This window comes from Cervus canadensis, chromosome X (assembly GCF_019320065.1).
Source record: "Cervus canadensis isolate Bull #8, Minnesota chromosome X, ASM1932006v1, whole genome shotgun sequence".
Lineage (NCBI taxonomy): Eukaryota > Metazoa > Chordata > Mammalia > Artiodactyla > Cervidae > Cervus > Cervus canadensis.
The window spans coordinates 7,915,897-7,932,820 of NC_057419.1; the positions used below are offsets into that span (position 1 = coordinate 7,915,897).

The window sequence follows — 16,924 nt, forward strand, 5'->3', positions numbered from 1 at the left end:
AAAAACCTCTCACTGGAACACAATTAATCTTTTAATGTATTTATTTGATAAATTACCAGGAATGAAGATGGACATAAGTGAAATTTGATTGAAAAAAAATAAACAAGAAAAAATGACTCTTTCACTTTTTCAGTGACCTTGAGTGAGGAAATTTATTTTTTCCTGTCAAAATTCTAAAAATTGCAAGAACTGCTGTCCAGTTTTTTGCTCACTGGGAGAAACAGCTGAGTTAGAGAGTACATATTATATTACAGATTAAATGGGTAAAAGGGTGTCTGGAAAGAAATCACTGAAAATAAACTACTGATGTGCCTTCTCCAAATGAGTTTAAGTGGCGTTTTACCTGACCCTCCTCTTAGTACTTAGGAGAAAAAAGCCCACATTGGGGCAGGAGAAGGCGACAACTGCTTTGCGCTGACCTGGTCCTCACCTCAGAGTAATAGGAGCCTCTCCAAGGGTCTCTTAGGAAACAGTATTCCCTTGGCTAAACCACACAGTCAATCTTTACTTTTAGAAAGTAAACATTAAACTATCTCCTCCATGTTAAGGAAACAATATGGGAGTGAAGGATATGTACCTTGGACAGCTCATCTCACTTTGGATCTCATGATAAACAGGAAAATAAACAATTGTCCCCTTGCTATATTGGATGTGCTACAATTTCTCACTTTAAAGGTTAAATCCCCACATCCACCTATGCTTCTCTTAAAACAAATATCATTATTAAATTGACAGAATGCCAGAAAAGCTCTCTCTGCCAACCAGGATACTGAAGGTGCCTCCTGTGGTAACTGCGGTCATATGAGGAACAACCATTGGTTCATGATGTGTCACGCCAACAGATGCCGACCATAAAAGTGGAAGCAATTTTGCACCCTCTCCAATCACTGGGACACCCTCAGCTTCTAGAGAATAAGGGTCCTTCGAGTCAACAAGATGAAGTTTCTGCTCTTCAGTTTTCTCCTTGGTCTGCTTGTGGCCAGTCAAGGTGAAGCTCAGACAGATGCCTCACAGGTACTGGGGCATTTGAATGGTGGCCCAAGCTTGGGAGGAGGTCTTGATATGCATCCGTGTGAGTGTCGAGGTTTGGTCATGTAGATCGCTAACTCTAGCCATCTCCCTGCAATTCAAAATTGCTCCATTCACTGGCTCTTCACCTGCTATTTGTGATGTCTGTATCATCTCTACCATCTCTTCGTTGGCTCTCATATATGTTCACTGCTGTTGTAAAACTGAAGGAAGATCTCACAGCTGTTGGATTAGGGCTCTTGCGCTTGACAAGATAGCTCAAGCTATCTCAGTAATACCTCATTTGTTTCCTTTATCTGACATGAGTTTTCCCATGATTTTATACCTAGGGCTGTGTTCATAAAGATAGGTAACTTCTGCTCAAGTGAAAGGGCAGGGAAAGTGCTGAGAGTTTATGTTGGGCAGAATTTACAGAGATAGACTAAGATTTCTGAAGCGAATTTTATCTGTAGCTCACAGGAAGATGGAAATCCCATTACGTGGCAGCTGATAACATAGAGAAGATCACCGAGGGCGGGCCATTCCATGCTTTCATGCGTTACATGAAGTTTGATGAAGAAAATGGCACAGCACTCTTCCAATTTTATTTCAAGTAAGTAAAAATCACCCAAAAGGAAAACACTTGTAAACCTCGGCCAAGGAGAGGGTGTCTCCTCCCTGTCTGCAGGGAGCTCTCTGGGAGATATTGAGAGGAAGACACCCTGAGTTGTGGGGCTGAGCAGGGTCTCTGAGCTGGGGGGAGGGCAGCTCCCCTGTGAGCCTCCAGGGAATGCCCTGAAAATTCTGCCTAGAGGGGGAATCCAGAAGCTCCACTGGCATCGGCTCATTAAAGGAGAGAGGGACACGGCAGCGGGAAGAGGCTCATGTCCTTGAGCCCACAGTCCCCACCAGGGCTTGAGCCCTTCCTGCGGACTTGTAAGAGACGATTCCCACTCAGCCCAGAAGTGACAGCCTGGGGAGAGCACACAGTGAGCTCTGCCCTCGGGGCTTCCTCACAGGACATTTCATCACCACTGAGTTTCCCAAAGCCGTCAGAGCCCCTAGTGACTTTCCCAGGAGCCTTCCCAGACGCCTGCCAATGCACGTGACATGAGTTCAAACACTGGGTCAGGTAGATCCCCTGGAGGAGGAAATGGCTACCCACTCCTGTATACTTGCCTGGAGAATCCCACGGACAGAGATGCCTGGTGGACTACAGTCCAAGCGGTCCCAAGGAATCGGACAGGACTGAGCAACGGAGGACACACACACAGATCCAAGTACCATCCTTGGAATGTCCACTCTACCGCAGACCATTTCCTAGGAACATGCAAGTATTGCAGAAACCAACACGTTTCTTCAGCAATTATCCTCCACCTCACCCCATCCAAAAAACAAAAAAACAAAAAAACCCCAAACCAGAACATGTAAACTCAGGTATGCATTGGGAGGAGTAAAAATATGAAGGAAAAAAAACAACTAAATGTTTACCTATAAAACATTTACTTGTTTCTTTTCTTCATAATTTTACTCCTCACACTTGATGAAAGTGAAAGAGGAGAGTGAAAAAGTTGGCTTAAAGCTTAACATTCAGAAACCTGAGTTCATGGCATCTGGTCCCATCACCCTGAACTGAACTGAACTGATTACATATAACCGCATGTTTCATAGTATCAGTTCAGTCAATTATGCCCCACCTCACCCCACGCGAAGAAAACAAACCAGAACATGTAAACTCAGGTATGCATTGTGAGGAATAAAAATATGAAGAAAAGATCCAACGAAATGTTTTATGCTTGGAGATATTGATTTATAAATATATATAACTGATTATATATTATATATAACCATATGTTTCATAGCATCTGTTCAGTCACTCAATCTTGTCCAACTCTTTGCGACCCCATGGACTGCAGCACGCCAGACTTCCCTGTTCTTCACCATCCATCTTCTGGAGTTTCGTCAAACTCATGTCCATTGAGTTGGCTGTGCCATCCAACCATCTCATCCTCTGTCATCCCCTTCTCCTAGTGCCTTCAAACTTTCCCAGCATCAGGGTCTTTTCCAATGAGTCAGTTCTTCACATTAGGTGGCCAAGGTATTGGAGTTTCAGCTTCATCACTTGATAGTATACTTACAATTAAGTTTAAATCACTCATACAGGAACAGGGAGAAGGCAATGATGACCCACTCCAGTACTCTTGCCTGGAAAATTCCATGGATGGAGGGGCCTGTTAGGGTGCAGTCCATGGGGTCTCTAAGAGTCAGACACGACTGAGTGACTTCACTTTCATGCATTGGAGAAGGAAATGGCAACCCACTCCAATGTTCTTTCGTGGAGAATCCCAGGGACTGCGAAGCCTGGTGGGCTGCCGTCCATGGGGTCGCACAGAACCGGACACGACTGAAGCGACTTAGCAGCAGCAGCAGCAGCATATAGGAACAGACTCAAACACATATATATCCTGTCTCAGGGGAAACATTTATCTGTTTCCACTAATTTTTTAAGAACATCTGTAATCATCCTCTTTGCAATATTTTACAATTTCTGTGTCATACGTTTAAATTTTCATGTAGCTAATCTTTCTGAAATCAATTTTGCCTGGAATAAGAAATGGCAACCCACTCCAGTATTCTTGCCTGGAGAATCCCATGGACAGAAGATCCTGGTGGGCTACAGTCCATGGGGTTCCAAAGAGTCGGACACAACGGAGCAACTGAACACACAAAGAGGTATAGTTACATGTAATTAAATGCACCATTGTGGAATGCACAGTTCAATGAGCTTTCACATGTTCACAATTCTTTCACCATCTACACAGTCAAGATATAAAATCCCAGGCTTCCGTTGGTGGCTCAGTGCTTAAGAATACGTCTGCCAATGCAGGAGACCTGAGTTCCATCTCGGGTCTGGAGGGACCCCATGTGCCCTGGAGCAAGTAAGCCCATGTGCCGCTATGACTGAGCCTGTGGGATATATACTCTACCAGGGAAGCCACCATGGTAGCAAAAAGACACAACAGTCTCAAAAATAAAAACAGTTTTGTTTTTCAAAGGAAAAATATAAAATTTCTCCAGCACACCTCCTTTTCTTCAGTTCAGTTCAGTTCAGTCACTCAGTCTTGTCTGACTCTTTGCGACCCCATGGACTGCAGCACTCCAGACCTCCCTGTCCATCACTAACTCCCAGAACTTGTTCAAACTCATGTTCACTGAGTCGGTGATGTCATTCAACCATCTCATCATCTGTTGTCCTCTTCTCCTCCTGCCATAAATCTTTTCCAGAATTCGGGTCTTTTCCAAGGAGTCTCTTCTGTGCATCAGGTGGCCACAGTATTGGAGTTTTCAGCATCAGCATCAGTCTTGCTAATGAGTATTCAGGACTGATTTCTTTAGGATGGACACTGGTTGGATCTCCTTGTAGTCCAAGGGACTCTCAAGAGTCTTCAACACCACAGTTCAAAAGCATCAATTATTTTGCACTCAGCTTTCTTTATAGTCCAAGCCTCACATCCATACATGACTACTGGAAGAACCATAGCCTTGACTAGACAGACCTTTGTTGGCAAAGAAATGTCTCTGCTTTTCAACATGCTGTCTAGATTGGTCATAACTTTCCTTCCAAGGAGTAAGCATCTTTTTATTTCATGAGTGCAATCATCATCTGCAGTGATTTTGGTGCCCCCCAAAAATAAAGTTTGTCACTGTTTCCCCTGTTTCCCATCTGTTTAACATGAAGTGATGGGACTGGATGCCATGATCTTACTTTTCTGAATGTGGAGCTTTAATCCAACTTTTTCATTCTCCTCTTTCAGTTTCATCAAGAGGCTCTTTAGTTCTTCTTTACTTTCTGCCATAAGGGTGGTGTCATCTGCATAGCTGAGGTTATTGATATTTCTCCTGGCATTCTTGATTCTAGCTTGTGCTTCCTCCAGCCCAGCATTTCTCATGAGGTACTCTGCATGTAAGTTAAATAAGCAGGGTGACAATACACTGCCTTGACATACTCCTTTTCCTATTTGGAACCAGTCTGTTGTTCCCTGGCCAGTTCTAACTGTTCCTTCCTGACCTGCATACAGATTTCTCAAGAGGCAGGTCGGGTGGTCTGGTATTCCCATCTCTTTCAGAATTTTCCAAAGTTTATTGTGATCCACACAACCAAAGGCTTTGGCATAGTTGATAAAGCAGAAATATTTGTATTTCTGGAACTCTCTTGCTTTTTTGATGATCCAGCTGATGTTGGTAATTTGATCTCTGGTTCCTCCGCCTTTTCTAAAAGCAGCTTGAACATCTGCGAGTTCACGGTTCACATATTTTGAAGTCTGCCTTGGAGAATTTTGAGCATTACTTTGCTAGCGTGTGAGATGTGTTCAATTGCTCGGTAGTTTGAGCATTCTTTGGCACTGCCTCCCTTTGGCAGTGGAATGAAAACTGACCTTTTCCAGTCCTGTGGCCCATGCTGAGGTTTCCAAATTTACTGCCATATTGAGTTCAGCACTTTCATAGCATCATCTTTGAGGCTTTGAGATAGCTCAACTGGAATTCTATCACCTCCACCTGCTTTGTTCAAAGTGATGCTCCCTAAGGCCCACTTGACTTCACATTCCTGGATGTGGAGGCTGGCTCTACGTGATTGATCACACCATCGTGATCATCTGGGTCATGAAGATCTTTTTTGTACAGTTCTTCTGTGTTTTCCTGCCACATCTTCTTAATATCATCTTCTTCTGTTATGTCCATACCATTTCTGTCCTTTATTGAGCCCATCATTGCATGGGCAGAGTTTGTCTGCTGAGATAAAACTTGTGTATTTGCACTTATATTGGATAATTGTTGTGTTCCACTTTGTGGTTGCTGTTAAGTGATTTCAATCCATTTCAATTCCCTAAAGACTAAGAGGGCTTCCCTGATAGCTCAGTTGGTAAAAAAAATCCACCTGCAATGCAAGAGTCCCCACTTAAATTCCTGGGTCAAGAAGATACACTGGAGTTGGGATAAGCTATCGACTCCAGTATTCTGTCCTGCAGAATTCCATGGACTGTATAGTCCATTCCGTTACAAAGAGGCAAACATGACTGAGTGACTTGCAGCTTCACTTTCAATGACCAAGAACACTCACCACACTTCACTGTGGGCATTTTTTTCCAAGGTGACTGTTCAACAATTAATCCAGTTCCTGTAGCATTATTTCCCTTTGAGTATTAGTTTCATGAAAATTCTTTCTATGTGCCAAATACACCTTTTTTCACATACATGTACAGAGGACATATGTGAAGCCACTTACTCTTTTATTACAGAGGTGACAATATACAATTATCATCTATTATACACATACATTTCTTCATAATATCATATAAGCACATCATGTGTACTTAAGTGTTTGCTTGTGCTTGTGTCTTTGTGAGTGAGAAATGTGTCTGTATACGGACATGTGTCTTTCAAGTTTAATCCTCATGTGGTATTGTGATGGAGGAAGAGTGTGTGTTTGGAGAAAATTAAACTTTTTTTTTTTTTAAATTTTGTGATTTTAGGCTCTCAGATTGTCTAATGATGGCTCTGTTGTTGGTTCTGTTGTTGGCTCTCATATTATCTAATAAGGGCTTCCCTGGTGTCTCAGAGGGTAAAGAATCTGCCTGTAATGCAGGAGACAGGGATTTGATCTCTGGTTCTGGAAATTCCCCTGGAGAAGGAAATGGCAACCCTCTCCATTCTTCTTGCCTGGAGAATCCCATGGACAGAGGAGGAGACTGGCGGGTCCACAGGGTTGCAAAGAGTTGGACACCACTGAGTGACAAGCACTTCCACTTTCATTGTCTAATGAATCACTGCCAGGGCTGTGACAGCACATAAGGTTCGTCATGACGACTACGCCTCTCCGTTCTCAGAAACTATATATACCTAAAATGGAAAATTCCATTCTATTTCTTTTTTCCTAAAATTCTAGATTTCTCTATGTTTATTGGATTTAAACATGACCTGTTTTATATCTGCAGGCTATCTTTGGAACTACTGGTCAGATTTAGTGTGTAGACAAGCCATCCTTGTCACTTGATGGTGACTGGATCTGAGACAAGACATTTTGTCTCTTTTAAAGGTCAAATTGTTCATCCGCGCTGAGGTGATACTTGACACATATTCTTGGGTGTCATACAGAAAGAATCCTAATTATCCATCAAATTTTTATTATCTGAGTTAACTAACTTAAATATGTTTTGTTTTTAAGGGAGGATGGAGAATGCAGAGGAGAATATACCACAGGCACAAAGGATGGAGACGTTTATTCTTTTCAGTGTAAGTATGAATGCTTCACTGGAAACAGTATGTTCAGGTAGAAATCTTGGTCTCAACTTTCTTCAATAACCTGATACACTTGAATTCACCTCCTACGAAAACTCAGAGGTCAGGGACAGGAACATCTCCCCTCAATGGAGTGTTACTCAACGAGACCAGAACTAGACATCCTAGACGGTGAACTTGAGTGGGCTTTAGGAAGCATTATATGAAAAATACTGGTGGAGGTGACAGAATTCAAGCTGTGCTCTTTAAAATCCTAAAAGATGATGCTGTTGAAGGACTGCAAGCAATGTGCCAGCAACTGTGGAAAACTCAGCAGTGGTCACAGAACTGGAAAAGGTCAGTTTCCACTTCAATCCCAAAGAAGGACAGTAACAAAGAATGTTTAGACTACTGCACTGTTGTGCTCATTTCACATGTGAGCAAGGTAGTTGTCAACATCTTTCAAGTTAGGATTCAGCGGGACATGATCTGACAACTTCCAGAAATATACGCATGATTTAGAAAAGGGAGATGAGACAGATCAAATTGTCAACATTCAATGGATCATGGAGAAAGAAGGGAATTCAAGAAAAAAAAATTTTTTTTTCTGCTTCATTGACTATGGTAAAGTCTTTGACTGTGTGGATCACTACAAACTGTGGAAAATTCTTAAGGATATGGGAATACTGGATTGCTTTCGCTCTCTCCAGATAAACCTGTATGTGGATCAGTCAGCAACAGTGAGAATTGGGTGTGGAACAACAGACTGGTTCAAATTTAGGAAAAGAATACAAGATAGTATTAACTATCATGCTGCTTGTATAACTTACATGCAGAGTTATCATGCTAAATGCCAGGCTGGGTGAATGAGAAGCTAGATTCAAGATTGCTGCCAGAAATATCAACAGCCTCAGATATGCAGATGACACCATTTTAATGGAAGAAAATGAAGACGAAATAAAGAGTCTCTTGACGATGGTGAAAGACGAGACTGAAACAGCTGGTCTGAATCTCAACATTCAAAAACACTAAGATCATGGCATCTGGTCCTCTCACGTTATGAGAAATAGAAAGTGGAAAGAGTAGAAGAAGTGAGAGACTATTTTCTTGGGCTTGAAAATCTCTGCGGATTGTGACTGCAGCTATGTAATTAAAGATAATTGATATTTGGAAGGAAAGCTATGACAACCCAAGACAGCTTATTAAAATACATTGATACCACTTTGCCAACACAGGTCCGTTCTGTCAACAGTATGGTTGTTGCTTCAGTAATTATGAATGGATTTGAGAGTTGTAGCATAAAGAAGGCTGAGCAGCACAGAACTGATGCTTCTGAATTGTGGTACTGGGGAAGACTCTTGAGAGTCTGTTGGACTGCAAGGAGATCAAACCAGTCCATTGTAAAGCAAATCAGTCCTGAATACTCATTGGAAGGACTGATGCTGAAGCTAAAGTCCCAGTATGTTGGCCACCTGATGCAAAGAACTGACTCATGGAAAAGACCCTGATGCTGGGAAAGTTTGAAGGCAGGAGAAGAAGGGAATGACAGGGGATTAGATGATCAGATGGCATCATCGACTCAAAGGACATGAATTTGAGCATACTCTGGCAGATGGTGGAGGACAGAGGAACTTGGTGTGGTGCAGTACATAGGATCATGGAGAGTCAGACATATCATAGCGATTAAATATCAACAAGAACAATGTGACTAAGCATGAGTGTAGAATCTGTATTCCATAGGGTTCTCACAGTCAATTTGCAACAGGCTTAAGAACTGAGGTCTCGGGGTCTATCTTGAGATTACACACTCGTGCCATTCACTTTTTAAAAACAATCTTATAAAATCTTGGTCCACTCAAGGTGAGACGGTTGAACTTGAACTCAAGGAGATCATTGTGATTTCAACCATCAAGGCAGCTTCTATACAAAGCAATGGGGCTGCTGGCTAAGCTTTGTATCTCTGAGCTCTTAATAATGGCCCTAAATAACATTCTTATTTTCACATGGCCTAATGGAAACATGTTTGATTAAAATTTAAACGCATCAATATGTGATCACAACCCTTGCCTCAACTAAGTAGTCCCACAGTACATAAGCGATAGCCACAAATTAGTAAAATTCATGCCTGAAATATTTCCCCATACTTTGATCGATAACTTCTGGTATTTGATGTTTTCTAAAGTATGCCTTCCTTTTTTCTTATTCCCACTATATGGTTTTCTTTGGCCGAATCATGAATGTTTTCACTATGTTTACTCGTCTCCATTTTTGTAACCCTTTTTTAGCTTGATTTTTACCCAATGACTAAACAGGGAGACAAACAGAAGTGCAAGACTTCTTGGAAGGTCTCTTGGGGACCAGCCATTGCAGCCTTCAGGTTCGTCTTGGGGACTGTGAGGTGTCCCCACATCAGGCCCTGTACCAGCAGTGGCTTTGATGGTGTCGTGACGCCCAGAAGAAAGGTTTACACACACTGTCCCATCCTTTCATGAACTATACAGTCAACTCAGTGATGCTGCTATGCCCACCTGGGTGAAGCCATGGTTAACCACAGGTGGTCACTGATAATCTGAGGACACACATAATCTGACTTAAGCTGTCTCAATGTGAGCAATGCTGCTGGACTTGGCGTGGCCTTGGGAAAATCGCATATTTTTGTCAGGGCTCTGAGACTCTGAAGATGCTTTGGCTGCTTTTTTTTTTCCCAAGCTCACTAACAATTTTCAGTGTTTCAGACATGGGGCAGTGGTGTTTGCATGCTTCAGGGTCACTGATGGGCAGTTTTACATTTCATGTTGCTGAGTAATTGCAGCAAGGTGAGATGGAGGCCAGAAGAGAAAGCATGGATGTAGAGGGTGTAGAGGGGACACTAGTAGGTCAGGGATGCTTCTTGTGCAGACACACAGGCAAGGCAGAGAGAAGGGGAAGCACTCCAGGTGGAGACGGAGGTCACCACTAGGTGGTCACTGCCTACACGTCCCAGCAGGTAAGCTGTATTCACACCAACACAGCAGTGGGCTAGGTCACACCCAAGTCTGAGGGGCTCGGGAAATAGAATCCTTAAAGGGTTCAAAACATTGCCTGGCATGGAGCAGGCACTCAGGAACAGAAGGTGATGAATGGTAATTTGCTTTTGGTCAAGAGAAACCAATTCCACAGCTGGAGTAACAGAAATACAAAGAACTTTTCAACCTGGATTTGATCATATGTTCATGCTATTTAAAACACTGTCGGGGTATTCCCTGGTGCTCCAGGGGATAAGAATCTGCCTGCCAGGGCAGGAGACATAGGTTCAATCCTTAGTCCGAGAAATTACACATGACGTGGGGCAATAAGCTCATGTACCACAACTACTGATCCTGCACTCTAGAACCCCGTGCTGCAACTAGTGAAGCCCACGCACCCCAGAGCCTGTGCTCAGCAACAAGAGAAGCCACTGCAATGAGAAGCCCACACACCACAACTAGACTCTACTCCCCAGTCACCACATGTGGAGAAAGCCCAGGGGCAGCAGGGAAGACTCAGAAAATCAAAAATAAATACATTAATTCAAAAGCCAAAAAATAATCTGTTAGGTTTATCAGAACACACGTTCTAGAAAGCATTTTAGTAAGTCAGCAAGGAGTGACTGGTTAAGTACAGAAAAAGTTGAGGATGAGGACAAGTCATGTCTCCTCTCCTTGCCATGGTTAACGATACCACTCTGAGCACGCATGGCATGAGTGGGCCCATACATGAAGGGCCGTTCTTCATGCCCGCCGTCTGTCACAATTATCTAACTGACAATACGTTAAGGTGGCACTATTTGAATCTTTTCTCTCTCTCATAGACGCGGGTCACACTGAATTTCGGGTCGTTAGAGTGGAAAACAACGCTCTCTTAGCCGATGTTATCAATGTGGATGGACATGGCAAGAAGACACAACTGGTACCATTGTTTGGTAGGTATGACATCCTATAATTCCCATTGCCACTCTCATGTAACACGTCCCCTGTCAGGACTTTCATTCAGAATATCAGGAGGTGCTGACAGGATTCCATATCCAGGGTGCGAGGCCTGCGTCTTTATGCTCACCAAATTCATGATCCTGGAAGGTAATCTACCAAGAAACAGCAGGTCATAGGTTGCAGAATATCACATCATTAGATATTTCAAAATGATTTCTTACTGTTGAAATTTTAAAATTGAAATTTTACTAGATTATTTTATTTATGTTAACAAATTTCAAGCCATGTCTATAATGAGGCTGACTTTATTTCATGTTGAAAATTTTATTTAATTTTTAATTGAAGGATCACTGCTTTATCGATTGTGTTGTTTTCTGCCAAACATCAACATGAATCAGCCATAGGTAACCATATGCTTGTGTGAAAGTTGCTCAGTCGTGTCTGACTCTTTGTGACCCAAGGGACTATACAGTCCATGAAATTCTTCAGGCCAGAATATTGGAGTGGGTACCCTTTCCCTTCTCCAGGGTAACTTCCCAACTCACGGATCAAGCCAGGGCTCCCACATTGCAGGAGGGATCTTTACTAGCAGAGCTACAAGGGAAGCTCATAGGTATATATATGACCCCTCCCTTTTGAAACTCCCTTGCATCTCCCTCCCCATCCCACCCCTCGAGGTTAATGCAGAGCCCCTGTTTGAGTTCCCTGAGACATAGAGCAAATTCCCATTGGCTATCTATTTTAAATATGGTCATGTAAGTTTGCATGTTACTCCCTCCTTACATCTCACCCTCTCCTCCCCTCTCCCCATGTCCATAAGTCTCTTCTCTATGTTTCTGCACTGATGCCCTGAAAATAAATTTATTATCAGTGCCTTGTTTCTAGCTTCCATATATATGCAGATTGTATGTGTACGTGTTAGTATACAGTATCAGTTTTCTGATGCATTGCAAGCCTTGGAACAGACACTTGTACGATAAATCTTTCTCCTGTTCCATGATTCAAATGCATTGTTCTTATGAACACTGACATCACCCCATCAAGTAACCAACCACACGGACGCACTAAGAGGTGTGTGTGCCATGGAGACAACAGGGGTCTATTTCAGAAAAGGCGATGGGGTAGAGTGGTAGGTTCATGAAAGAGTAAGTCACCCCCGGTCATTATGTGTGATGAGGTGAATGTGTCCATGGAAACGGAGAAAGTTGTTTCCTACTAAGCTTGGTGTACAAACAGATATGTGTGGCAGGTACATATATGGTGAAGGCGGGAGAAGCACATAGACTCCATATTAGGATGGACTGGGCTCCAAGTTCATGGAGATCCTGGCAAGTCTTTGTGGTCCAGCTCCTGATGGTGAGGAGTAGGGTGCCCTGCTCACCAAGTTGGACTGGGGTCAATTCTTAAGACAGAAAGCACTTGTCTGTGTTGTGGGAACTGTTTGAAGCTCTTAGATTATACAAGTGAACATCTAATTGCACGTTCCATTTCTTTTCTGTAGACTGAGAGATTTCTGTGGGTTTCCAGGGGTCGATAATTCTGCTTTTTGCATGGTGATTTTATAGGCATAGGAGATGATGTTGGACCAAAATGCAAAGAAGAGTTCTACAACACGGTGAGAGAAAAAGGGATTCCAGAAGAAAATATCCTGAACTTCATCGATCAGGGTAAAGGAATTATACTTTTTCCCCTGACCATACCATTCACCTGGCATAGCAATATAAGAAAACAAATCAACTTATTCAAAATTTCTTCTTCCACAAGTAATATCTTTTTTAACATCCGTTATTACAAGAAAGAAAGGAAGGAAGGAGGGAAGAAAGGATGAAAGAAAGAAAACTTGGAAATGCTGGGGAATGTTAGTTACCAGCAGCTCTTTTATTTCTCCCATTTTGTTTTCCCCCAGATGACTGTCCAGAGGAGTGGGAAAAAAAGTGACTCTGACACTTTTGTAAGTAAACACAGTCCATTATTAATGCCGCCCCTTCCAGATGAAGTAATAAGGTCATACTGTCTTTTCATATGTGTGAAATGTTTGTTCCAACAATTTAATTGTGTCACTAAAGAATTTTTTGTTACATAATTTTGCTCCTCTTGAGTCGTATTATTGCAAACAGTTTGGTTGATTAATGCCAAGAAGCTGTAGTGAGAGAGTCTTATCCTGCAGGAATCTTGCAGACCAGAGTCATCAAAGAGAAGCAGAAATCCCCACAAGTTGGTGGAAATTATTAGTGTTCCCATCAGTCCTCACCTTGTGGTTGTACACACACATTCATCCTCCGAGAAAATCGGTGTTAAAGAGAGCTCTGCTTCCCTGATATTTCAGTTGGTAAAGAATCAGCCTGCAATGCAGGAGACACAGGTTCGATTCCTTGGTTGGGAAGATCTGCTGGAGAAGGGCTAGGCTACCCACTCCAATATTCTTGGGCTTCCTTTGTGGCTCAGCTGGGGAGACCTGGGTTTGATCCCTGGGTTGAGAAGATCCCCTGTAGAAGGGAAAGCCTTCTCCAGTATTCTGGCCTGGAGAATTCCGTGGACTGTCATGGTCCATGGGATTACAAGGAATTGGACACGACTGAGAGACTTCCACTTGCATGCTTTCTGCAAGACCAGTGTTTGATTTCATATGATTCTGACAGAACCAGTAAATGGCTTCCAACCACACTGTCTGAAATATGCATTTGCAATATATTCCTACTCAGAAGATGTTCCAAATGTGAGATATTTAAACTTTCTAAACTAATACAGCCTCCAGAAATGACACTGATCACTGATCTAAAGTATGGTTTTTAATGTTCTGTCGAGAAAGAATCTTAACAAAAAGAACGACTGAAAGCACTACCGTGCAGGTGAATGTGAGAACAAAGAGGTGGTACATATATTCAATGGAACATTACTCAGCCAGGAAAAGAAGGAAATAGGTCTACTTACAGCAACATGGATAGACCTAGATAGTTGTCATGCTGGGTGAAATAAGTCAGAAAGAGAAAGACAAATACCATAAATATCACTTATAGTTTTCAGTTCATTTCACTGGTTGTCATACCCAACTCTTTGTGACCCTATGGACTGCGATATGCTAGATTTCCATGTCCATCATGAACTCCCAGAGCTTGTTCTAACTCATGTCCATTGAGTCGGTGATGTCATCCAACCATCTGATGCGCTCTCGTCCCCTTCTCCTCCCGCATTCACTCATTTCCAGCATCAGGATCTTTCAAAATGGGTCATTTTTTGCATCAGGTGGCCAAAGTACTGGAGTTTCAGCTTCAGCATCAGTCCTTCCAATGAATATTCAGAGCTGATTTCCTTTAGGATGAACTGGTTGAATCTCCTTGCAGTCCAAGGGACTCTCAAAAGTCTTCTCCAACACCACAGTTCAAAAACATCAATTCTTCAGCACTCAGCTTTCCTGATAGTCCACCTCTCACTTTAGTGGAGGTAAAACGCCATGGTTCAGATGGTCATGAACCTGCCAAGAGTGCAGGAGACCTGCATTCGATCTTTGGGTCAGGAAGATCCCCTGGAGAGTGAAATCACAACACACTGCAGTATTCTTGCCTGGAGCATCTCCATAGACAGAGGAACTTGGTGGGCTATAGTCCATGGGGTCACGAAGAGTCGGGCATGACACAGTGACTTTCACTTTCACATAGATATCACTTCTCCATGGAATTTAAAAAATGACATGTAGGAACTTATTTACATACAGAAACAGACTCACAGACGTGGAAAACAGACTTGTGCGTGCCAAGTCGGAGGGTGTTGGGAAGAGAAGGATTGAGAGGTTTGTGGTTGAAAAGTGAATGTGAAAGAAAGGTTAGTTGCTCATCCGTGTCTGACTCTGTGCAACCAAATGGAACATAGCCCTCCAGGCTCCTCTGTCCATGGGATTCTCCAGGCAAAATTACTGACGAGGGCAGCCATTTCCTCCTATAGAGGATCTCACCAACACAGGGATGAAAACTGGGTCTCCTGAATTGCAGGCAGATCCTTACTATCTGAGAAGTTTGGGGTTAGTAGATGCAAACTATTATATACAAGATGGTTAGAGAATAAAGTCCAACTGCATAGCACAGGAGACTAGACACAATAATCTGTAAAGACCTAAATAGGAAAAGAATCTGAAAAAGAATAGATACTAACTTTTGCATGTGTAATCACTTGGCTGTACACCTGAAATTAATGTAACTTTGGTAAGCAACTATGCTCTAATATTTTTAAAAGTAAAAAAAAAAAAAAAAATTAATTCTTGAGGACCAAAATGACAAAAGTTGCAGGATTAGAGTTGCTTGCTCCAGTTACAGAGCCTAATAATCATCTTTAGATGAAGCACCAGCATGTACATGCATTGTGAAATCATTACTCATAGACTCAATGCCCAAGGGTAAATCTCCAACCATATGTACATCCTGGGGACAATACCACAGGGAACCTGCCAACCCAGAGATGTGCAGTGTTGAGGTCCACCTGGAATCGGACATTGGATCAGCTAACAGCTCCCTGTACCCTGGACAGCCTATTGCCTGAGGTTCACCCCTGTCAGCCATCACACAGTCGAATCTACTAAACCTTTGGTTCTGTTTTATTCACCTACAGAAAGAGTCACTGACCAGACACATCCTTATCTCCATGGAATCAAGATCAGCAACACGAAGATGACTTTCCTGCTTCCTGAGTAACATGATCCTTCTCTTTTCACACTCACATTCCCTCTCCCATCTCATCCCTCCTGGTCACTAAATCATGTCCTGTTTGGTGTTACTTGACTTCTGAAGGTTTAAATAAATCGATTAAATGTTTGCCCTGCACACGCATGTCTGTGCAAAAGTCGCCTCATTTAAAACACACAAATGTCCACATTAAGTAAACAGGAAACTGTGCCTTTCGTAGGTCAGGTGTTCATCAGTGACAATCCTTATGAAAATTTGATCAACATGCCCTCAGGTGTCCAGAGAAGAGAGAGAAAATAGACTAAACCATCATGGGACAGGGTTATGGATCCTCTTATGGTAGAGGCTTCCCTGGTGGCTCATAAGGTAAAAAATCTGCCTGCAATGCAGAAGACCCAGGTTCTACCCTTGGGTCAGGAAGATCCTCTGGATGAGGAAATGTTAACCCGCTCCAGTATTTCCTGAAGAATGCCACTGACAGAGGAACCTGGTTGGCTACAATCCGTAGGATAATAAAGAGTTGGACACGCCTCAGCAACTGACACTTTCACTTTCAGTCTCCTGTACGGAAAGGGGAGTCTGATCAAGGAAAAGTCCCTAAAAAGCATTTTCTTCACTCCTGAGAAGGGAATGTATGTTCCACTCAGTAAGGTGTACGCATGGAGAGCACAGGATGACATTAGCTTACCTGGGGGGAAATGTGTAGTTTAACATCCCCAGGACTTCTGCAGTTGAGCTGAAGGGTTCATATTTATGAACAAGTGAGCCAGAAGGAATCAAAGATGGGGCGGCAGCTGACACTTGAGAGCCAAATGAGGCACCAGTAGCTGAACCACACTTCACTGGACGTAAAGATGGTCTTCCAGCCTCATATGCTTCAAACGGCAGTGGATGCGTGCATTTCCAAGGACTGTCCATTCCCTTGGTAACGGGCAGAGCACGCTGGTCAGCAGCCCTACAGTACTCAGGGTGTTTCAAATCCAACAGTCTAGCAAATGCTCAAGATACAGAGATAGTTAT

At 42.8% G+C, this 16,924-nt stretch overlaps 1 protein-coding gene across 1 annotated transcript; it reads left to right on the top strand.

Annotated features, from left to right (window-relative positions):
• The first annotated feature begins 921 nt into the window (after positions 1-921).
• LOC122435891 (odorant-binding protein-like) lies at positions 922-16,042 on the top strand. The gene is made up of 7 exons (XM_043459989.1): positions 922-1,014; positions 1,482-1,621; positions 7,232-7,299; positions 11,114-11,224; positions 12,797-12,898; positions 13,138-13,182; positions 15,831-16,042. The coding sequence occupies exons 1-6, from the start codon at positions 937-939 to the stop codon at positions 13,167-13,169; spliced, it is 531 nt and encodes a 176-aa protein (XP_043315924.1). The 5' UTR covers positions 922-936; the 3' UTR covers positions 13,170-13,182; positions 15,831-16,042.
• The last annotated feature ends 882 nt before the right edge of the window (positions 16,043-16,924 follow it).